The sequence below is a fragment of the Triplophysa dalaica genome, chromosome 23, assembly GCF_015846415.1.
Source record: "Triplophysa dalaica isolate WHDGS20190420 chromosome 23, ASM1584641v1, whole genome shotgun sequence".
Classification (NCBI taxonomy): Eukaryota; Metazoa; Chordata; class Actinopteri; order Cypriniformes; family Nemacheilidae; genus Triplophysa; species Triplophysa dalaica.
Window position 1 is genome coordinate 8,224,277 of NC_079564.1, and position 25,301 is coordinate 8,249,577.

Consider the following 25,301-nt stretch of genomic DNA (forward strand, 5'->3'; position numbering starts at 1 on the left):
TCTGCGCCTTCTCGTCTGTTGCGGTGGGCGGAGTCATTAAATGACGCAAGAGTATTGGCAGCGTCTCTCAAAGCTGCGCCGCTGTGTCAGCTCTGCGCAGCGCCTGCGAGCGGAGGGAGTCGGTGCAACGCAGCGGCTGTTTCGGCGTGTGCGGCTCCGGGAATGATGCTCTAAGCCTGCCTCCTCATTCATACTCTCACAGCCCAACCAAAAGCACCCGTCAACATCCCCGTTGCGACAATTTCACCGTGTTTTCATCGTTGCTGCCGAACTCCGGGTTTAATGAACGAGAACGAAAAGAAGAAGCGCACGGCAACCTTACGACTGTTTTTATTGACATCCCATTCTGAATGACGGGCGGACGGTTCGACTTCGACGATGGTGGCTCTTATTGCGGCGGGTGGGAGGACGGGAAAGCCCACGGACACGGCATCTGCACGGGACCCAAGGGTCAGGGCGAGTACTCGGGGTCCTGGTCCCACGGCTTTGAGATAGTCGGGGTTTACACCTGGCCCAGCGGGAATACGTACCAGGGCTACTGGTCGCAGGGCAAACGGCACGGGCTGGGTGTTGAGACCAAGGGGAAATGGCTGTATCGTGGGGAGTGGAGTCACGGGTTCAAGGGGCGATATGGGGTCCGGCAAAGCACCAATACACCTGCCAGATACGATGGGACCTGGAGTAATGGACTGCAGGATGGTTATGGGGTCGAAACCTATGGGGACGGTGGTAAGTGTTGTTTACAAATGTGGTGTTTATGTTTGAACTGTCAGGTCAAAGGCCATTGCCAGTGGGTCTAAGTAAAATCATGTTTTAAAAATACACTGAAATTATTCTGGTGATAAGAGGTGTCTAATAAATTGTCTAATAAACTTGTCTACTCTGTGTGTAAAGGCACTGCAATGTGATCCAACATTTACATACGTTTTGCATCTTGGAGCCACAATAGATTTCCCACAGGTCCACATTGATTTAGTGACCTGTGTCAAATGTCTTTGTGGTTGAATAGTCTGATCTTGCTGACATTGTTGTGCAATGTTATCCTAAAGCAAATCTTCCATGCATCACTTAACAAGTTATAGTGGCACTGCACATTCTTAAGCATTTAGATGTCAGATCTCGGTTATGGATTTGAGTCAATCACTGTGAGGTGCTTACATCTATCTGCAGTGAGGTTAAAACCATTGAACGCCCAGTTGAATTGATTAGAACAAAAATCATATCAGCCTTTCACTACAAATCCGAATTTGAACATGACGTATTGTAAGTCTAAAGGAATTATTTTCACATTTATACCGACAGCTGACAGTATGCGTCATTTATAAGCACATAATTTATCATTTTGAATCATTTTATTTTTATCGAATGCTAGTCATTATTTCATAATTTATTGGGGTGTGTACATTTAAGGTGAGATTACAGTGATACTTGTGTATATTCTTATTACAAAGTATTTGCAAGTTCATCCTTAACTAGTTGTACTACAACGACTCAAATCAGGCTTAATTTATATAGTCTTTTAAAAAATTAATTGTTACAAAGCATTTCTACATGAAACATTATTACTATAAGCAATACAATACATATACACACACTGACACGCACACAAAGAGAGGAGAGAGAGAGAGAGAGAGAGAAGATAAAAGAAGAGAAACACTGGTAATAAATTATGCAGACAATCAATTCCTATATGGGGTAATAATAATTCACGCAAAATGTTACTTTTAAATATAATATTCTTTCAAAATTCTTAAGCTGATGTCACGGCCCCCCTGCGAGACAAACAAGTGCAGCCAGTGTGCAAATGGTGGCGAGGAACCCAAATCTATAGTGGAGAAAAAGAAACTTGGGAGAACCCAGGCCCAGCCAGGGAAACCAGTTCTCATCTGGCACTATTGCTGCATCTCTACAAGCTTGACAGTGCTTGCACAACTTGGCTAAATAAACCACAGAAAAAAAAGAAATAAAAGAGATAGGTGATATATTTAATATCATCTTAATATTCTAATAGCTAATTGCAATTTTGTTGTGTAGTAGGGACGTGCCAGGTTGCCGCCTCCCTCTTTCAGCTCCAACATCTACACCAACATTGACATACTTTGGTGGCTATTCAGATTATAACTATAACATTTAAAAAGTTATCAGAAAGTGTATTATGCCTATAAGTATCCTATATCTGACAATCATATTTTATCATCATTTATCATATTTTAGGAACAAAATATACTATGGGCAATTTAAAATGTAGAATACTTTCAACTTCAGCAATCATTATTTAATTACATACAAATCATAAAATAGTTGTAAAACAATTTAAATGTTTATATAATTTCTTAAAGGCTTAAGAAATATTTTAAATATTATATATTTTTTATAACAATTGCTGTTGAAAAAACAACAAAGAATACGTAAAAGAAAACCATGATAATAGTGTACACAGTGATAAAAGTCTTCAATACCTTTGATAAAGAAATATGATAGCATTAACATTTTAGAGTATGAAACATCATCAACACACATCAACTGTGTGTTGTTCATTCATTTAATGTATAGAAGTTAAATGTTTTCTTTTTCTGTTTCAGGCACCTATCAAGGCCAGTGGATGGGGGGCATGAGGCATGGCTATGGTGTGCGCCAAAGCGTGCCTTACGGTATTGCCACAGTTATCCGCTCTCCTCTTCGCACCTCCCTGGCCTCCTTAAGAAGTGTGCATAGCAACGGCACCGTTCTGCAGGATGCTGTACCAGATACTCCGGTTGGCAGCCGTGGTGGTTTCGTTCTGAACTTTCACAGTGATACCGAAGTCGTCACGGGCAAGAAGAAGGGTCTTTTCCGCCGCGGATCCCTGTTCGGTAGCCTCCGTCAGCTCCGTAAATCTGACTCCAAGACCTCAATCTCTAGCAAACGGAGTTCTGCGCGTAGCGATGCCACCATGAGCCGCATCAGCTCCAGCGACGCCAACTCTACCATCAGCTATGGAGATGGAGAGATGCCCGAGGAGTACACGCCCATGGAGGACCACGTGGATGCCACCACCACCGAGTCCTACTTGGGCGAGTGGAAGAATGACAAACGCAATGGTTTCGGGGTCAGTGAGCGATCCAACGGGTTGAAGTATGATGGAGAATGGTTGAACAACAAGAGGCATGGATACGGATGCACAATATTCCCGGATGGAACCAAAGAGGAGGGGAAGTACAAAAATAATGTATTGGTGCGCGGGATAAGGAAGCAACTTATTCCTCTTAAAAACCACAAAACGAAAGAAAAAGTGGACAGAGCTGTGGAGGGCGCACGAAGGGCGGCAGCTATCGCCAGGACTAAAGTGGAAATAGCAGTTTCAAGGTAGGGCATCTTCTTCTTGATAAACTTTGTTAAGTGTCACTTACAGTTGTTTTACAATATGTGTTTTTTTTGTCTAATTTGAACCAACTGAACCAACATCATATCAACCAACTGGAAAGTGCCTATGAGTAATTCATTTGCAAATTCCAAATGTACCAGGTTACTTCAAGACTTTCACTTTCCCAAGATTGTCCTTTACTTATAAAGTTGTAATGTCAGCAAGGTTCAGGCGTATGGCTCAATCCGGCGAGCAATTCAGACATACAGTAATTCATTAACCATATGTCGTAGCCCTATTTTTAGATTTGGAGTTTCACACACTAAGATCTGTGTTTTAGGTGCGATTCTATCATCTTCTTAAGTGGTTTGGAGTCTATTGCAGAGTTCATAAGTTGCGCAACCTTTTAAGAGGATTGGTTTCTATTATTTGTGCATAGCTCAGATGCACAGAAAGAAGTCATGGGATCATGTATCTCATAGAGACTATTATGATGTTTGTTCTTTTGCCAAAAGCTACACTAGACAGACGTATTAATTGCTGTACTGGCCTACTGGGTAAACCATTTATTCAAGGCACACAAATTCTTAGCATCCTGAACAGGTCTTGGGGAACACACACGGTCATGTTCCTTCCTTGACTAGAACTTTCTATTTAGGGGTCATCTTTCAGTCCTCAATAAACCACGCTGATGTTTCGAAAAGTAAGTTGGTGTGGATCTTGTAGGCACTGCAATAACGTCAAACCCATTTTACATGCACACAACCAGTGCATTTAAGGTTACCTGCATCATGATGTTCCATTAATGAGTCAATGGAAAGGATTATCCATGTCTGGAATAATGTGAAAGCTGTACTTGTTTTCTCCCACTTTAATGTTGAAACCCTACAGAAAGAAAAGATTTCAGATTTTTAAAGAATAGGTTTGCAGAATAGACTGTTGTGTTGTAAAGTGTGTTAGAGTTGTGATTACCACAAAATATTGCCAAAATACTCAACACACAAAAGGGCACGTGATGGGACAAATATTAGCATTGACAAGCATTGGAATCCTGCAGAAATCTGTCAATCTTTTTATGAAGTTTTGCAGGTGTAAATTCCATTGTAATAGATCATATCCAGGTTAATTTTGCCATGAAATGAGGTGAAATGTATTTAGCAAATGTGTTTTATCTAAAATAACTTATGGGACGGTAATTCAGGCAAGATCTCTGGTGGATAAAGCAGGATTGTGATCACAGCAATTCCAATTGTTACCTTGTTACTCTTGGCTGAATATGTGTAACCATTGTGTAAGCAGCGTCTTTAATACATAGCCAGACCAGATTTTTATAGGTTTCAGCGGCAACAACATAAACATATGTTACCTGGCCCAAACTTAAATTCCGGAGACCTCAGCAAAGAATCTATAACTGATGAGTAGTTCTCATTTATTTAAAATAAAAAATAAAATATTATTACTATGAATTAAATGTGAAATAACTTGTTATTAAAACCAGAAGTTTATTCTGGGCCTGGCGCGTGCATCTGATGAAACGATCTATAGATGAGAGCAATACACTTTTTTCAGGTATTGATTTGAAGAGATAGAGACCACTGAGTGGAGCATGTAACTGTTGGTACGTGTGTAAACGTGCATTTATTCAATGTTATTCATTGCATTGAAGGTATAACCATCCTATTTATAAATATGGAGATGTGTTACTTGGGAATCGAATGAATGACCTTTGCGCTGCTAACACAAACCTTGAACAACAAACATCATAATGCACGTGCCCATACATGTACTGTAAAATGCTTGTGTGCTTTGTGACCCTGATGTTCTGATGTCATATTAGTGATCATGAACATAAAGAACTTGATGTAGAATAAAGGCTGCACTCGTCTTCCCAGTGTTCAAAGGGGTCTTAGTATGCAAACTTTGGCAAGTGCATAGGGACCATTCAAAACAACTCCTGGTCATTTCAGCAAGATTAAGGGCCACATTCATATCACTGACAGTTTCCCTTACTTTTGTGAACTCTGTCCTTGTATATTCTATGGTGCGTAAAGAACTGATACAACCAACAACGTGTTTGTGTGCATGTACTGGGTGGCCTGTGAAGAGTATTGTATATCTGGCATTTGTCCCTCTGAGTGTAGCTTATCTTCTGTGGTTACACCCCCTCCCGTGAGCAGTGGCTCGAGGGTTAGAGGATTCGTACACCAGGGTCATTAAAGGTGCTGTCAAATGAAAGTAAAGCAATTTTTACTATGCATTACGGCGTGCATTCGGTTTCAGCTGAGCTGAGTTTGCGCTCTTGGCTGGCTAGCGTTGGTTTAAAGATTTATACAGTAGCACTCTTATGAGTAAAGGGGATATCGTTTACTTCACTGTTCTCACAGAATTTACTTTTTTAGGTGTTAGCATTAAAGGTTAACTAGTGTGGAGTTCTCTGTGAATAGAATTATGATAGATTTGATGTCAGGGTGGCTACAGAATATTAGGTCAGTATCAGACACCATGAGAAGGGGTGTTGGCAATTCACTTGGGCGTGCACTTTGGGTTTGCCAATGTAAACAAAATTGTACGATTCTTGTGTTTAGTCAAACTTGTGACACGTAGTTACAGTAGTATCCCTGGCTATGTTGGCGACTATGAATTATAGACTGCGAGAGCATTTGATTTTCTCAACTTATTCACACTCTCTTCCCTCGGCATACATACACAGCTCCATTTGATCCTCATTCACGTCATTCACCAAAAACCAGAGGGGGCAGAGAAGCGATCAAAAGCTCATTGAACATACAACCCTACCATGTGCACCTAGTCTCTCTCTCTCTCTCTCTCTCTCATGCACTGTTGTGTCAGCAGCACAGACCTTTAACTGACCAAATAAGGCGAGGATGGAGTCAACTTATCAGCTCTGGACAGAAATACATAAGCCAGCCGCAGTTGATACAGTAGCCCATCACTGCCCGCCTGTCATCTGCCCTGCATGCCAATCGAGTTTACAAACGTTTATCATCAATGGCAACAATGACTTCATCTGCCTTTGTTCTCTACTCACATGTGCACAGATGTAAACACACTCATACAATGAGACAGTTAACATTATACAAAATATATTTAAAACAAATAAACAAAAATAATTGAATATAAATTATGAATCTTTTTAAAATATTAATAAATATACATTCATAAAAAAAATATATGTAGGACTAAAAGTTTTAATTTTTGATTGTATTCTATTCTATTATTATAACTAGGTATTATCTTTTAATAATTTATAATTTGCAAACAAATTTAGTAATTCTCGACAGGTAATGCTAAGAAAACAAAAGAAAGTAGAGATTTACGAAAAAGATCAAACTTTTATTGGTTCAAGAGGCCGATTGAGTCGTCCAATCCGGTTGCTCTGTTTTTCACAGTGGCGCTGATCTGCTGTGAGGGATTAGTTCATGCTGACAGGTTATGAGTGAGTAGCCTGTCTACATCAAGCTCAACGCGGGCCCACGTGAGAGCCACCGTACCCTCGAGCACACCCCGACCACTAAAATTAAACGTGCTGATGTCGAACTCTTCTATGGTCCCCTGACTAGAGCTTAATATGAGCAACACATAAAAAGACTAAAGCCATCATGTTTTTAATTGATGTGTCTTGGAATTAGCATGCTTAAATTAAGTCCTGACATCATTTGCTAAATCTCATGTCGTGGTAAAACTGTATGGCTTTTTCTTCTGTTTTATTTCATATACAGTAATGAAAGTGAATGCGGACTTAATGTTATAAATGTCTATATAATGTAGATGTATGTAAGTCTTCTGAAGCCATAACTATATGTAATAACTATGTGTTGCTTTAACAATTTTTAACCTAGTCCTTTAATGCTCTATGGATTGGACTTGGATAAATAAAACATAGCTTTTATATTACATAAGGGAACAGGTTGACATACGGTTTCGTTTATAAACTGTCTAAGGTTCCCCTTTAACCTGGATTGTAATGAAAGGGTTGTATGGATTTGTTGGCTCGTGAAATAAGCCGGCGAAGGGGAAGACGTGCTCACTTCACCTGTGTGTATTGACTGAAGTGAATGGAAAGTGAGGAAAGGGTTTGGAAGACCAGGAAATGGTCCTGCCCTAATTAAAATGGAGCTCGATGTGGTGTGTTGCCAGGCAGTCTGACCTTTTCTCTAACAGGTTGTTAGGAACATTGTATGAGAGACATCAAGTACAACATCCTTTAGAGCGTTTGTAAAAGCTCACAAGCGGTTCGCTCCATTGGGCATGGTGAAATGTCTGGCTAGATATGTGTTTGCATTTCTGTTTGTGCCTGTGTGTCATGTAAGTATTTGTGATCATGAGCTAGGTGCTTTTTCTGCTTGGTTTGTAAATGGTCTTGCTATTTGTTAACACAGGGACAGATGATGTGTAGAAGCACCTGCCAGAGAGCTGTAGAGTTGCCATGGTGATTGCATCCAGTCATCCTATTAGCCATGCACGGCTTTTCCGCAATAGAAGTGTTACTGCGAGCCAGGCAGATGGTTCGCTTCTACTTCCCGTTTGTTTATTTATTTATTTTATTAAATAAAGAGCAAAAAATTGGAAAGCGAGGGCAATGCGATTACACTTCGCTCATCACAGGATGAAGCATAGGATGCAGATCTCATTGACATGATGCAAACTAAGAAATGCAATGGCTTCTCCAATATTAACCCAAAATATTACAGTTTTTTGTGTCATCTAAACACAACGCGGCTATGAAGTCACATGATGGATAAATCTCTATGAGCGTTAAGAAAACTATTACTACAGTAGTTTGGTATAAATAAAGTAACATTGGTGCCATTTTTGATGCAGGAAAGTTATATAGAACATTTTATCGGACGCCTGACCCCCAGTTGATTTCCAGGTTTGTGTTTGGCTAGTGTCTAATAATATAACTATTTATAATTAAATTAATTTATGTTAATACTAGTTTGTCTCATTATTTTATATAATAATTGTATTAAATAAACGATTTGTTAAATTTAGTTGAGTGTCCATTTTACTCAATAAACATTTTGTTGAACGGGTCATGTAGTTTGGTCACATTTAAACAACCGTATGGTACATTGACATCTAGTGTTTGAGCTTGGTATTGGAGTCTAAATTCAAAAAATTGAAGAGACAAGTTTAACAAAGTAACGGTTCTTCGTGGTTTCTTTTGATTATCAGATTATTTGTTATCAGAAATAATCTATAAACACTCTATGGGCTAGTTGCACAAGATGGCCCCGGAGCTTTTGTTTCGCCTGAATGCGCAGAATAATTCCCTGTCGTATAACACTATGGAGTTGTTTCGGCTAAACGAAGTGCTCAGCAATGAAAAGAGGATCTCTTATATCGCATATTACTTTCTTTTTAATATAAAAAACACCCATATTTATAAACAGTGTTATACGACCGGAAATTACTCCGCCGACTTTGGCGTCCTAAAAGCTCACTGGCACCATCTTGTGCAAATAGCGAATTGTTTTTGAATGTGTACTGAAGGTTCAGTTGAGTTCACAAAAGAGCGCAGTAACAATTGTTTTTGTTGTTGAGATGAAACAACATCTATAATGTTGACTGTTGGCAGTTCATATATAGTGAATTTACAACGTCAGCGACCGCCAATCAAAGTATGTCAAAAAGAGATTAAGAAAATAATCCAGGCAGAAATGTTCATTCACCGGGTATTTTTCATTAAATCAAAGCTGGTTATGACTATTCGCTCCAACCAAGCATCTGTCTATGTTTTGGTAATGGACACTGAAAAGATGTTCTTCAGGCCATGCTTACACTTTTTCACTTTGTGTTGTACCAGCCTAAAGAATGATGATTTACCATAGTTTATGAATCAATGAATATTCCATTACATAGACAATGCTCTCTGAGTATTTTATGATGTCTATTTGTGGTAAATTTTCTCTATTTTTGTGCTTTTCTGTTCTGTTTGTTTGTTTGTAGCTCCTTTCTAGTCTGTATAATGTAAGTAGATATATCACACATATGCTAACAATGGCTGACAGGATTGTCATTGGTTATGTCGGTTGCTCTATGTCACTCATACCATTTTGCCTCAAACTCATTTGCTAGTCAACACAACTGGGATGAACGAATGTGTTTTTTTTTAGCAGGCCATTTATAATTGTCAGCATAATTTCACATTCTCACCTGCTCTCGGTCCAGCATCACTCTTGTACATTCATAAATGAAGCATTGTGCTAATGGCATACTATTTTAGGTATGCTAAACGCTATGTTTAATAATCTGAAGGATTTTATGAGGTGTTCCACTAGTATATACAGTATATTGACTGAAAGAACTTCTTTTATGACTAGTCCATTTTTGTATACTTGGTGCAACCTTATAAAATATCTATTCAGTATATATACAGTATATATTTAAGATTCAGTAAGGATATTCTCTATCCAGTGCATAATCAACCCTTGTCATACCCCGAAGAGATTTGTTATTCAAACTAACTCATACAACCTAAACATCCAATTTTATAAGTCACAGTATTCAAATAGCATTACCAACACAACACTGAGGTCTATGTGTCACTGAGGGTAATGATTCATGACTTAAAGCCAGAGTTTGATTGATGTCTTTACCTTCTAGTTTTCTCTGTCGTAGCATCTTAGGAGGCAGATTTTTGGCCTTTCGTTAGTAAAACCAAGGAAATGTGGGAAGGAGAAAATCAGAGAGGGAGAAAGAGAACACAGTGTCAGCAAATGTAGCAGAAATTCAGCAAAAGCTCTGGGTTTAAATTGACTTTTTTCCTGCCTCGATCTAAAAGCAGCCTTTGCATTCAGAATCATCATCTTAACCATTACAGTAAAAAACGTACAAAAGCTGGTTTCAGTAATATATGTCATCTCATCTCTTAACAAACTATGCTCATGGCCTGAGGGAGACCATCCAATCCTGAGGGCAGAAAGACACTCGCCTGTGCCGACTGTGGCCTGAAAGGAGGTCGAGTTGAGGGGATGAAATTCAAGAGCTCCAAAAAATGAGAGTGGTGCAGAAATGCATACCTTGGTTTTAAATATCCAGGGGTGTTATTGTACACAGAAACCGAAGCATTTGGAAGAAATGGAGAATATGTATTTGTTTATTGCAACAATGATTCATATTTTTTACTACAGATGTAAATAGGCAAATACCATGAGGGAACATAAATCTAAACACAATAATACATTTTTTTGCTTAATAATACATTCATTTACACTTATTATTTAATTTAATTTGATTAATTTTTTATTTTATATGTATATATATAAATACAAAATATATTAGTGGTCTCAGACTTTTGAAGCTGATATGAATAGAATATTGTGGTTTTACTGTAAATATAAAAAAATAGATTGATAAACTTACATACTTTGCGTTTAAAATGCTTATTAGGCCTTACAGATGGTTTTTATATGTACACTCTTATCGATGAACCTCTAAAACTTGCTCATTTAACCCCCAAAAACTGGCAAATTGAGTCGTCTGGAGCTCAATGTCATTTCATCACTTCCCTCACATCCTTCACACTGTCTGCATAAGAACAAGACGATGATTGTTATTATGCAACTGTCAGGATTATATGCACATGTGTCCGAATCTGAGGTTTGGCAGAATGCACCACTTTGTCCCCTAATGCAAGCTATTTTTGAAAGCATCCGGCCTCTTGCATTTTAAAAATTTTGAGATCACGCTGAATGATTAAAATAGTGCTCGACTTTGTCCAGTAAGGGTTGTAAAGATGCTATTCAGATCTCAATCCATCATGATGACAAGAAGAAGGAGAGATCAGTACTATATAGGGTACTGTATAGTGTATCTGTGCAAAGCAAATAAGGATCTTTTTAGTTGGCCTATTCTGCCTAACGCCTCTTTTGACTTTACGTTTTACTCATTTTTACGGGCTCTTTTGCCAAAAGAACCAGGTTGCATTAATCCTCTGTGGTTTAGATAATTTATTTTGTGCATTTGATGCTGGGTTGCGTAATAGTTATGAAACGAAGGAAAAAACAACTAATGCCTAATGCTAAAGCTGCACAGGCCCAATCTGTCCGTACTGTGAAGAGATAAAAACAGCGTGTCAGGGGTTATGAAGGGATTTGAGAAGCAGGTCATCTCTTGATTTCCGTCCATAAGTCCATTGCAGCATGATGCTTGCTTCATTAAAGCCGTCCGACCAAATCCGTCATCAAACTTTATATATTTGTTTATTTTTGATTTGTTAGTAACTTTTTAGTTTTGATAGTTATAAAACAATAAGAAACAATGAAATGGATTAAACGGTGATGGATCAGATCATCTTAATAAGATTGAAGGAGTAGTTCACCTTCAATATGAAAATTCTTTCATCATTTACATTCCGTCTTGTCTTTTCAAACCTGTATGACTTCGAAAAATGTTGGTAACAGAACAGCACATCCCCCCATTCACGTCTATTGTAACCAATGAAAGTGAATGGGGGGCTGTTAACAACATTCTTCAAAATATCTTCTTTTGTGTTCTGCAGAAGAAAGAAAGTCATACAGGTTTGAAATGACAAGAGGGTGAGTAAATGATGACAGAATTTTCATTTTGTAGCCAAAGTACTCCTTTAAATAGAGAGCAATTGGAAACTTTCTTCTCAGAAGTCGCTTTTTTTCTCAGATTTTTATAAAAAATATATATTTTCCTTCTGAAAAATAATCGAACTGAAATTCCGAAAAGCACTCAACAATGCCACAACAATTCATGCAAAAGGTATATCAATATGAACTCAAACAGTTCTCATCATATTCTTACCACACAAACTATATCTTAGCTATGCTAATCACATATTGAAATTACAAGGATTAGTTTCTGTGTGGTACTCACACAGAGCGGTGTTTTTTTATAGCTCCGCCCTGTTTACAAATCGCCCCATAAATGGCTCACTCATTGGCTGACTCTGCATATAAGATAGGAGATATTATTGTAATGCATATTAAACCAGCTGCAGTACTCATGCATGTTGTTTGCTGAGTGAGAAAGTTGCGGTCTCCACCCTCTGACAGGATTTAGTGCTTTGTCCCCTTTGTAAGAGCAGGATTTAGATTTGAGGGTCAGCATGCTTCTTTAGTGCTTTACAGGCGGTGGAATCCTCCGGCGTACACACACAAAAATGCACAAACACAAATGCTTACAAACACACTTGCACATACACACACAGTTCCCTCTGTCTCCCTCCCTATATAAAGGCAGGTCACATCAATACACAAATGAATGCATCCTCGTTTCATTGACCCAAATATGGACATTCAGCGAAACAATCATTCAAATAAATTCCTAGCTACACACGCACACACACATCTGGTCTATGCGGAAACACTGTTGACAACATGTAAGTTAATGTAATAAATTCACTATATTTACTATTATATTATATGTCTTAGCGCAAATATCAAAGCAACGTTTTACTTTTAAGTCTTTTGTTAATGTCATGGACAACATCTGTGCTCAGATCTTGTGTGGACCTGAGGTCAACTGACCTCATACCTCATACCCACTGAAAATGACCATGAGACCAGCTGGTTAAAAGACACAAATGGCTTTGAAGTTATTTCTGAGTGTCGAATTACTTGTTAGAAGATGCTATTTGGTTAGGTGTTTAATAGGATGTAATTCATACATTTGACACATTGATACTTTTGATGTAATAGAATACTGTAACGTTAACTTTTACACTGTGTGTTTGCATGTGTAGGACAGCCCACGCAAGAACTAAGAGTGAATCAGCAGACCAAGCTGCACTTGCATCCTGTCAAGATTCGGACTTAGCCAGAGCCGTGGCCCAAGAGTTATCTCCCAGCTTCTATCAACCAGGTACAGTACAACAAATACCCAAACACACTCAAAATAAGTCTGAAATTTCAAGACACCAGAACTTAAAGGGATAGTTCACCCTAAAATGAAAATTCTGTCACCATTTACTCACTCTTGAGATGTTCCAAACCTGTATGAATTTCTTTGTTCTGTTGAACCCTGTTGACTGCCACAGTAGAAAAAATATATAGATTGTTTTGTTGAACACAAAATGAGGTATTTTGAAGAATTTGAGAAAGCAAACAGTTTTGGTGGCACCTTTAACTAGCATTTTAAGTATTCCAGCTATAGTTGTCAAGGATGTCCCAGAACTGAATTGGGAATATTCTTCCAAATAACTTTCTTTGTGTTCAGCAGAACAAAGTAATTTATACAGGTTTTGAACAACTTTAGGGTGGATATTAAATGATGGCAGAATTTTCTATTTTGGTAGCACTGTCATAAATGTCTCTTATTGCTTAGTAAATGTCTTCTGAATGGAACTGGTGTGTGTGACAATATATTAAGCTTATTTAGTGAAACAAAAAACATTTACATTGAACCTTTAATTCAAATATGGCACTGCATGGATAACTTTGAACTAGTCTCATTGTTTCTTGCGTGTCTCATGATAAAATATTGGCATCATATGAGCGCTGTACAATATATCGAAATTAAAGAAATAACACAAATTGTGTGCAAATCGCAATATATATATCGCTATGGTTTGCAATAACTAAATAATTTGGTGCTTTGTGTGTGGAAGATGATCAATAATTAGAAAGAATGTGAAACATGAAATAGTCCGTTTTTAAATGTCTTGATATGGATTGATTTTTTTTAAAGAATTATTGTATTAGGGCGTAGTGACAGAATATGCCATTAATTCTGAATAGAATGTAAACCGTAAGAGATTTTTCAATTCCGTGTATTCCGCGGAATGTAAATAAGTAGGCGTGGTTAACTCGGTGCTCTCCAAGTTGGGAGTTACGATGAAAAAACATGTGAATTAATGCACCCATAATAAAGTAACAAATCAAATACACTTTTGACCTTCTTTTAGTCTGTAGTTTCGTGACCAGGTTATAACACCAGTCATCTTATTGTTTCTGCATATATTCATACTTTATTGTTATACTTGGTGTCTATCTTCCTACTGTATACATATGATATAGCCAGAAGATTAGTACATTTAGAATAATTTGCCTTCATTATAACATTATATGGTGAGCATTCAAATGAACTGTTATAAGTCAATTTACGACAAATGAGATATTGAATAACGATGGAAGATTGTTACCGTGAAAAATTACTCATTCTGTGAAATCGATTTTTAGTCATTCCGCCCACCCGTAGCGTATCGCATAATATAGCATTATTATTATTAGCTTATTGTCATATTTTCATAAATATCACACAGCCATACATCATAAAGTATGTTAATCTGATTAGGTATACTGTAGTAATTTCTAAAAAAAAGTTTTATTTTCTAAAAAAAGTTTATTTGTTCAGATTTTTCATAATTGGTCTAGAATGACTGAGACCTTTGTGATCTAAATGTTTATCTGCGTAATATATTTCAAACAAGCGTGAAATATGCTGGCTTTCATGATTTAAGAATTATATTTAAACATCATGAGTTCCTTTTGCTCACTAGCAGTGCCACCCGTCATATAATCATCGGCAGTTCCTACAGTTTCTTTGAAATTATTTCAGACAGGAGTCAAAACATTTTGAGTGCCGTATCAAAGAGAGAATGTCCTCTGGAAAAAAAATGTAGGCTTGTCAAGTGTGTCGTGCACACAGCACATCGGTTATCAGTAAGTGCATTCAGATAAGAAGTGGGCATGTCAAGTTACAGCTCTATTGTACATGTCACCTCTTATGGAAAGGGTCCCAGAAACGCTTCTCAGTTTTCAGAAGCAAGCCCCACCCAAACCGGCACAAAACTCCTGCCAACAGAACAGAGGGAGGTCAGGGGAGAAAGGTCAAACTCACAAGGGTCTGGTACATAACCCCTCTGCTGATCTATAACTGGATTTCACATTCTAGACAAGAGAGAGAGAGATAGGATTAGACAGGATGTGAATGCAAATGAATCAGATTTCACAGGTACCTGACAGGGAGATATTATTGTATGTTTCAGAGGAATTTCAAAGTGTATACTGTATATATTGCTCAGATCTGCCCCTGTGTTATGATGAGATCCTTTTTGTTGTACCATTTATTTTATTCCCTTAGTGACTTGATCTACCACCCTATCATTAAACTTCAATGTATTGTTTGTGAAATCTAATACCAGATTGTGTTTAGGCACACCCCATAATTCCTGCTTGTTCACGAGGGAATCAAAACTGGTTTTGTAAGAATTTGAAACGTAAGACTTTGTCCATTGATGGATTGCATTATATGAAGCACCCTTAGCCATAAAGATGCACAAAATATATAGGGTAAAAGTGGACCCCAGAAAATCCCTAAAGATAGTTTGTTTGTGGATTTAATTTTGTTAATAAATGTTCCAGGCATTTATCTTTCATTTATCATGTGACCCTGTCTATGAAATCCATGCTAATAATTTAATCATGGGATTTCAAGTTTGATTTCAACCATTCATTTCACTGGTCAAGATATCAAGGTTATACTTTCACACGTTTTCTTTAAATTAAGTATGATGATTTTATGCACAAAACAGTAAATCACAAAATAAATGGGTTTATCACAGGCAGCATTACTGGAAGTTCAGATTAATCCAGTGAAGGATATCATTTGTTAATGAGCCTGTTATATGTGAAACTGGTTTCCATGCTCAACACACTTGTTGAGAACAGGACAGCCATGTGTTTATTTAGGCTGATTAGCTTTCAACAGATGCCCCGCCTACTATAACTGCAGATCAACCATGGTTGCATTCTTTTAGTATTCCTGTTTGTAAATGTATTTATGTGTGTTTTATTTAAATGTCTCGTGACTGGTCAAATTTCTGGGCTAAATGGTTTACTGAAGTAACTGTTTGGTCATTAAAGGAATAGTAGGTAGTTTTCAGGCTAACAATATAGCGAGCTAGCATTGAGCAAAAGATCCCTTCAGTGTGCTCTCTAAAGCCACGCCTCCTCCAAAACACTTAAAGTCCCAAAGAACCGGAAGTTAATATCATGCTTATTTTGATGCATTTCTGAGTTTAACAGAATTTCTAATGAGGGAAATAGTGGGCGTGGCTTTCGTCTTTCTCTTCTATTTGATTGAATGTATAAAAACAGCCGTTGCATTTTTTTAAGGAATGGCAGCAGACTGGCTGTTGAAGGGGAGGAGTTAACGGATGCTCCGCCCAAGCCGACTAACATACGTCAATTGTGACAGCTTGTCGTTACCGTGCATTTTCCGATTTTAACTGAAGATTATGAGGGCACCCGAATGTTAAAAAGAGAACGACCCACATTGATAAACTATTTACAATTAATGCTTTCATGATTTCATGAAAAATTGGTATTGTCATTTTTTTATTTCACTGGGACTTAAAATGTGATGATAAAGGACGATTGCATGCACGAGAAGGTGTGCGGCGGTATGCAAATACATAGTTTGACAGACAAGAAGGACATCCTATCATTGCATTTGGACTGAATGAAATGATTGGATGGATATTTAATGGTTCTGCATCTTAAACAGAAATTATATATACAGCCGATGGATATTTTCTAAAATGTTTGAGTGTCAAGATGTATTGTGGCCCATCCAGTCCTGTGTCTGCAGAATTTCAACGAAATCAAACCTCAGGAGTGACATAAAGTCATCCAACAGCAATGTGAAAGACACAAGAAAACTGTGATACAAATCGAGGTTATCATTTAATTTATTTTTTACTTTTTCTAGATTGATATACAAATATTACTCTTGTATTGCTTAAAGTTAATATGAACTTGTTTTCTTAGCAGTAGGTCTAAAAACACCTAAACACAATTTTCCATTGCTGTCTATATGAATATATATATACCACGTTGCTGAGACCTTATTGCTATGATTTAAAGAGACTTCCAACTAGCATAAAATGTTTCTGAAAAGAATGGCCTATCCTGCCTTTTGATGTGATATGTGAAACAGGTCATTTTCATACCTCACCAACATTGTTTAATGTAAGCAGCTGTCATTTAGTGATATAATGTTTTCCTAGTGTAAGCAAACCCACTCCAATCTCATGTGTCATTTAAAAACGATGTGTCATGATCAGCCCGATCTCCAGCGTTGACTGGTTCTCCCGCCAGCTCTTAAACATGGCACCCAGAAGACCACTGGAACTCGTAAGTGACACTTCTGGCTTGTAGCAGAATGGAGCAGAGGTTAAGTATGCCTTTGTAACACATCAGGAAACGCTCTGCGCTGTCCCTTGTCTTCGGGCCCCATCTGAAATGAGCCACCCATTGAGGTTTATAGCGTGACATTAATTTAGCTATTTGAAGCGAGCGTGTCCTTTACTTGGGGCGGACGGTGGGATAGTTGGAAATGGATTGGTCAGGAGCGGGTATGACCGCAGCTGTCCATTCCTTCAGTTAGATGCTTGAACCCTGACTGTGCCTCCTCAACCTACGTCACTCTAAATCACTCCATCACCACACACCTTCTCAATGCAAGGTGCACAGAGGCCAGGTGCTACCCTGACCCCATGACCCTCAACAATCTCACTCTCTCTCTCCCTCTCTCTCTCTTTCTGTCATATGACATTTCAGTGAAAAATGGATGGCTTAGGTTCTGGAATTGTTGAAGTTTGATAGGAAGTTGGTCTATATGTGGAAAGCGTCTACAAGAAAAGTCTTGCTTTATATTTAAAGTTTTGTTGTAAATAGACAGTAAACCGAAAATTATGGTAGCTTTTGTTCCTATAAAGTCAGCATTATATTTCTCAGCAAAGAAAATATTCAGTATATCTAAAGGGAATTTGATTGGGAATTAAGTTGTCAAAAGTAGTTGTTACGTACCGGAATTGTGCCAGAGAGTTGGAGTCGAAGCACTAAACACTATGACTTTAGACGAGAATGTGAATGAAATGATATCAAATAAAAGTCATTTCGGATTAGGAGCTATTTTCAATAAAAGATTACAAAAAATATTTTGCAAACACCAGAGCCATTGAGAGAGAGAGTTGCATCATCTCCGGTGACTCCAATGGAACAGTTTTTTTACTGCAATGGCGGTTCATGTAGCCTCTCATTAGTTCCCGGAAGTTACTAGGAACGCATGGAGCTGCAGCAAAACAGACCGTTTGTGACGGACTTTTAACCCATTTGAAGACGTAGGTCAATTAATGGATAAGAAAAAAAAAAAAAAGCATTTAAAGAGAATTCCTGGAACTATCTGAAGTCTCTATGAATCACATGATGTCTGTTGTCGCGACTCTCTCTCTCAACGTTTCTGTGAATAACGTGCATTTAGCAGAAACATGTATTTTAGCAAATCGTATCTTGATTATATGGTAAAGACACACAGATCAATTTTAAATATCTTGTCTGTAATATATTATTCCATCAGATGCCTGTCATTATGAAATATATTGTGTCATGTGAGACACCTCTGCAATGATTTTATGAAGTGCCTAGTAAAGATCAATCAAGAGTTACTGTACATTTGGTTATAGGACCTATTCTTCAATTATTAAACAATTATCAAAATCTTATGTCCAGATTGGTTTGTTTACACTGCTTCTTGGATCTCTTAATTCTGTTACAAGTGCAAACAATGGCACAGCTTTATTACCAGCCGGCCTTATGTCAGGGGTAATTGAATTGTGCGGGTGAAAAGATTTCATAATCCTCCTCATGTCATAAGAGAGGCCTCTGGATCTTTGTCAAATGCCTTGTGCCCGTGAGGTTCTATTGCCACCACTTATTTTTGGAGTTAAATTTCACATGACAACATGGCAGTTCTCATTATACATTTTGAAGCCTCATCATGTCTTCTTTTAAGGTAACAAGTAGGGGTGAGGATCTTGTTATTTAATTAGTAGTCGTGTAGGTTTTCATAATAATAATAGCAATTTCTTTTATCAGTATTTTCTTCATTTTTTTTTTAAGAAAAATATTGTCAAAACTACTTTTTAAGACATTTCAGAATAAAAATATAAATTCTGTTTGGCTAATGCCATAAGAAAAATGATTTGCCAATGGGGGAAAATACATTTGTTTTGAACATATTGGCTCTCACAATTTTGTGCAAATGAACTGATCACATTTTTGAGGTATTTATATATTTATACCACAAAGTGATTTTAGCAGTCTATCACTCATTAGTGCATTACACGACCTCAAGAGACGACAGCTTTCTGTTACTTTGACTATCAAATGAATGCCTCTCATTTCTGACACTTGCCCTAATTTAAGTTTGGCGAAGGTGCAACGTTCCAACAGATTTAAGCAGATAGTCCATATAGACATTCTGGTTATATAATTCCATAACCATTGCTTGAGTTACGTCTATTGCCCATCTTTTTCTATTGTTGTTGTAGTTTTGCTTGGGTTACTGATGTTTTTCAATGAATATTTTTTTTAGTTTTCCAGTAAAAAAAGATAAATTCGCTTAAAGCAAATTTACATTGGAATCTTGGGTTGTTTTCCTCCCCTGCTGACAAATGGTGACATATACTGAAAGAAAAAAGTAAACTGAAAGTCTTTAGCATGCCACACAATGTTACTTTCTTAAACGTCCAGTGTATGAATTTTAGCGGCATCTAGTGGTGAGGTTGCGAACTGCAACCAACGGCTCACTCAACCCCTCCCTCTTCCAACAGCACAAAGCACAAAGGAGGCTGACACAGGACAATTAAACGTTTAGGGCTACTGTACAAACAACATGGTGAACTCCATGTAAGGGGACCCGCGTTGTATCTAGATAGAAATAGCTCATTTAAAGGTAATGAAACATAACGCTACATTATGTAAGGTCTTTACACACCTCTGAACACATAGTTATGTATATTATATTGCACTTCTATCAATAGATTCCCCCCAAAAATGTGTTGTTTAATAGATGTTTTAATTCAATTTCAGAAAGTGGTGTTCATTTTATAGTAATTTGTGATAAATATTAAGAAGATTTAGTTATTAAACATCATTTTATGTAATGTTTTGTTTAAAGTGTTGTCTTTCACTTTCACTTTTTGAGGATTAAAGAGAGATAAAAGCAATCTTAGAGCATTATGTGCAACACAGCTTCATGATTAACAGTTCTTGGTGTTGGTTAGATAATAATACTCCACACCAGGGTTTGTGACATGACACGTTTTATCATCAAAGTAAATTCATAGATGTTTATAGACGCATATTTGTGATGCTTAAAATGATGGAATTTAAGAACTTCAGTTTGCTAAACCAGTGTTTTTTTATAAATGCTTAAAGGACAGACTTGTCTGCTGGGCTGTAAATTAATCTTTGAGTGACCTTACCATGCTCCCGTCGGATCACTAAACCATACAAACAACGCTGGGATTTTGTAACAGAAGTTTTGTTCAGACAGTACGAAACATTTTAGAAGCTTCATGAAGGTCTTATCACGTTATAGCCAAACCTAATTTCCAGAAGATACTTTAAGCCCCTTAACATTAAGAATGTCCTCTGTCGTTTTGAAGGTTGGTCAGCACGCATACCGCAAATGTCAAATGAATGATGAAACCAACGGTTAAATTGTTTCTAAGTAAGCTGTATTATACGCTAAGTCATGTTTGCGTCATTCGCAGATTCACAAGTTTACTGATCTGAAAGTTTGACCATCACCTCTCAAGATTAAATGTTTTACTTCCTTATTTCTCTTTATCTGAGAAATTTGTCTGAGATTTTTGAATGCCTCACAAATGTTCAGAATAATTCGATATGTACGTATGTAAAATATGTAGTTGTGTTTTTTTTTTATTGATAGCATATCACCTTACAAATATTTTTACCAATTAGCGTTGAATTGAGGCCCTGTAATCTTGACTTTGTGACTTTATAGATCAGTTTGTAGATCTGTGCCTTTGAGTTTCCCTATCTTTACTTAACATCTTTCTATACAGGTCTCGACTACATCAAGCAAAGCTTCAGTGAGCCGGTGGAGGAGATTAAGGAGGAACCACCAAAGGAAGAAAAAGAGGAGAAGAATCCTTCCGGCAGCCCTTTCTATCGGCGTGGCACGACTCCCACTCACTCTCCCCCCCGGAGCCAAACACCATCGCCTCCTCAAAAGGGCCAAGCAGCCAACTCCAGCATCACGCGGAAGATAAGCAAAGACAACAGCGGCGTAAACCGAAAGATAAGCAAAGACAGTAGCAGTGTAGCTCGCAAGATAAGCAATGAAGAGAGAGCTTCAATTTTGGCAGAGATCACCAAAGTAACTGTCGCTCCACCTGTTCCAGCCATCAAACTGCAGGACGTCCCCCCATCAAAGCCCCCCAAGGCACCTGAGCCTAAAATTGCTCACACAGGTAATGGGCAGCTACACACTGCTTATCATAGTTACTATGTAAAACCAATGGGAAAGATCCCTCCGCCGGAGGAACCAGAGGATGAGGAGCCGGAGATGACACCATCTAGCCTGGCCAGGATGCCACCACCACCTAAACTGGTCAGGACACCCACTCCCAAGATCAGGAAACAAGAATCTATTAAACCAAAGAGCTTAGCAGAAGCAAAGAAAGCAAGCATGGATTTTGCCAAAGAAGGATTAGAGGATACCGTAAGTACTTGTGCTATGTACATACACATACAGTGCACTTACTATTTCCTCATACTTTTTGTCTTTTTGCACAGGGTCCTAACTCGGTTTTGGTTGCCATGGTGATGCTTTTAAATATTGGTTTGGCAATCATTTTTGTCCATTTTCTGACATGAAAGAGTATTATATCAGGTAAGTTTTATTTTTATCTTTGCATCCCTTGCTTCGAGGCAAATTAAACTTGGAACACAGAGTAAAAAATATGTTTTGTAACTGTTTATCCAGGTTATTTAATGTTCATATTTTCTCAATTAAATAAAAGAATATGAATTTTATATTTAAAGATGTTAAGTGGATTAATGTTAAATTCATTTAAATCATTTACAATTTGTGGCAATTATTTAATGAAGGAAGCACATAAAATTGATATGACAATTTGGATGACAGTTAATCGTAATTAGCAAAGCCATTTAAGAGGCAATTAATCACCATAATCACAATTAGTTATCAAACAAATATGTAAAACAACTAGATAAGTTGAGATATTTCTTAATTATTAGTTCTTTTTAAAACAAATATAAATATTACTAGTAAAATTAATCTCTGGAATATTTTATTGGGTTGAAGTTGTGAGTAGCGGGGTCGGGTGGCTCAAAAAGTTTGAGAACCACAGTTCTCATAGTTCTCAACTAGACTGTCCCCACTGATTGCGTGCCATTTCCATCCCTGTTTATATGTCAAAATTTAACCCTGTGTTACATTTACTTTAGTGATGCTGGCTGGTAACCCACACAATTGTGTCTATGACCTTTATGAAATCCACGTGACACCAAGGAATCTCCAGAAGGGCAGAGGGACCTGAAGGAGTTTGAAACACACGGCATCATCCTTGAAAATGACCTTGTCAAGTGTCATGTGGCTCTGAAAAAGCTTAAAAAAGGGAAAAATATATTGAAGGAAAACACTGTTTAAAAAAAAAAGAAAAACTTTGTAACTTGAATCATATCTGCTGATGGAAAGCCTTAATATCTGAAGCCACTCCACAGGTCTCTGGTTCTTGGCAGAGACTTTACTGGAAATGTTTGATGATGCACTTTTGCATGATGGGCAAGAACAGCTGCCTTACTCATTTACCGTCTGACGTGTAAGTGGGAAATGCACTCGCAGTGCCAGCGGAATGCGTCCATGGGACTTTGTTGCAGTGGGAGGGCACAAGTTCCTGATCTTGCTGCTCTTGGCTAGAGGAAACCAAACGCGTTCACCAGCGTCTCCCATCTGACGCACACCCTTGCCCGATCCGCTGGGTTCTTGATGGAAGTCGATGCTCACCGTACTGTAATGGTCATGTTTGTTTTGTATACTTTTTTCTTTCCTTTTATGTTTGTGAACATCAATCAAAATCCTGTTTGCGTTAGCAAAATCAAAGTATACTTTTCACGAGTCCCACTCCTATGTGAGCTTTTGGTATCACGGTAGTGTGAAATTAGATGAGGAAAAAGATGATATATTTATTTATAATGTGCAATATGATTTATTTTGTACAATTACAAAATTGTAATATTTTACCAATCAGGGGCTTTGTAGTTTTGTCCAATTTATTCTGGCATTCAATAGATGAAAAAAAGAAATGAAACATCAGAATGACAGGCATATTCCGACCTGATCTCACAGGAAAATTTAACTATTTCCCAAGATGGCAATTTTGTTTGAATTCCTACTATGTGGAAAACTATGGATTATTTATAAAAAACAGTAAAAATGAAGCCCTAAGCCTAACATGACGGGGGCGAAAACAAATCAAACTAAATGTATGAGATTCATACGAATTAGCCACTTGGTAAATAGTGACAAATTGCCATGAAATTGTTTTGGATATGCTATTTCCCACAATGCAGTGCGCTTGCCCACCCTGATCATGGCAAAACTGAAAAAGTCTTATGAAGTGTGTTATTTACTGAATTCTGGGAATTGACTACTTGTCGTGTTTATGTAATATGCCATTGTGCATGCCATGTTGTGGAAGAGTTATTGTGCTTCAAATGTCATATATGACATGTGACAGCAGGTGAGAATTTTGATGTGTAACTGAAGAAAAAAAAACAAGGCTAAGGGCTTGCTTGCATGCTTGTGACCGTGAATACTTTGGATATCAAAAGACTGAATGCATTCAGGTAGTGCCACAGTCGGGTGGTGCTTGAGGAAGTAGGATATTGCCTTTAAAAGTCTTTAACAGTGCTTCTGTTTACCTCAAAAGAAATCAGAAAAAAAAGAAAAAGCCTCAGTAGAGATGACGTCTTCGTCTTAAATCTGTTATATGCAAATTCTGACTGATGGAATCATTGGGAATTGGTTTTAAATGTGCCACTCTATTGTAAGTGTTTTTGTCCTAATGAAATAACTTATATTTGTTTATATTAATGTGAATTTTCCCTCTTTAATTAAAGAAAATGTATTTATTATATATAGAATTATAGATATTGTTTCCAGTGTTTGGTGAGTTTACAAGGGCTTTGGAAAACTCAGTTTCTCCCCTCAATTGCTTTTAGTTTTGGTTTGCATGGGGTCTGGGGTGCATTAATGCCTGTTATCATAAAATTAAATTTGTGCAGGGGAATTTAAGAAAATATTTTATTTAAATTTTAGTTTAGATTTATTGGGCATTCGTCAAAAAAACACTTTGCAGCGCAATGGGCCCTTTTTTATATTTTCTGAAAGCTTACAGTGCAGGACAAGGAACTATTTTTCTAAAACAAATGTTGCAGAATCAAGAAAGCATTTATATATTAAAGGTTTATTGTATTTGTAAGCATTTTTACAGAACACAGCCTTTACACTATTGAATTCTATTATATTTTTCTATGGAAATCCACAAGTGTATTTTGTCAACAGCCGTTTGAATCCTTTATATCAAGCATTGTTTCTCACACATCAAAATTAAGACACGTGTCATTTGAAATGTGGAGGATCAACATTCTTTTCTTAACCCTTCCATGCAAAAAAAAAGATTGGACATTTGAGCCCACAGAGCCCCACATATTTCTGTCATTTGAAATATTATGGTATTTATCTGTACAATAAAATGTTATCTGTTCTTTACATGGTTTTGTGTGTTTATTTTTTAAACATTATGCTACAAAAACTTTTCAGTTGACCAATTACAGTGATAAAGATCTTGTTCTCTAAAACAGATTCTGAATCAGCATTTTAAAGCGTCCATGATGTTTCACGTTTTTTTGTTTTTCTGTTTTGCATGTAACTGTGTCTTTATCAAAGAAATTTCAATTTCATCATTATTTGTGGAACTTTCCAACACACTGTTTATTGCTTCCATCTTAAACAGCACCTTGTATCATCATGCATTAATTTATATGCATTTATTATACTCATGCATTTATTATGTAGAATATTGTACTATAGTACAGTGCATGTTGCTATGAATACCATTTAA

General features: G+C 37.3%; 1 protein-coding gene across 1 annotated transcript; it reads left to right on the forward strand.

The window, feature by feature from the left end:
* Nucleotides 1-85: 85 nt before the first annotated feature.
* On the forward strand, nt 86-24,949 carry jph1a (junctophilin 1a). Its single transcript, XM_056738898.1, has 6 exons — nt 86-729; nt 2,583-3,345; nt 13,083-13,201; nt 21,216-21,874; nt 21,949-22,045; nt 22,624-24,949. The coding sequence occupies exons 1-5, from the start codon at nt 351-353 to the stop codon at nt 22,027-22,029; spliced, it is 2,001 nt and encodes a 666-aa protein (XP_056594876.1). The 5' UTR covers nt 86-350; the 3' UTR covers nt 22,030-22,045; nt 22,624-24,949.
* The last annotated feature ends 352 nt before the right edge of the window (nt 24,950-25,301 follow it).

What these genes read in the sequence shown, in the direction of transcription:
- jph1a (XM_056738898.1), top strand. Translation starts at nt 351, where the DNA reads ATGACGGGCGGACGGTTCGACTTCGACGATGGTGGCTCTTATTGCGGC. An exon ending in CGAAACCTATGGGGACGGTG is followed by an intron (nt 730 to 2,582) that starts GTAAGTGTTGTT and finishes TTTCTGTTTCAG; the next exon opens with GCACCTATCAAGGCCAGTGG. An exon ending in TCCCAGCTTCTATCAACCAG is followed by an intron (nt 13,202 to 21,215) that starts GTACAGTACAAC and finishes CTTTCTATACAG; the next exon opens with GTCTCGACTACATCAAGCAA.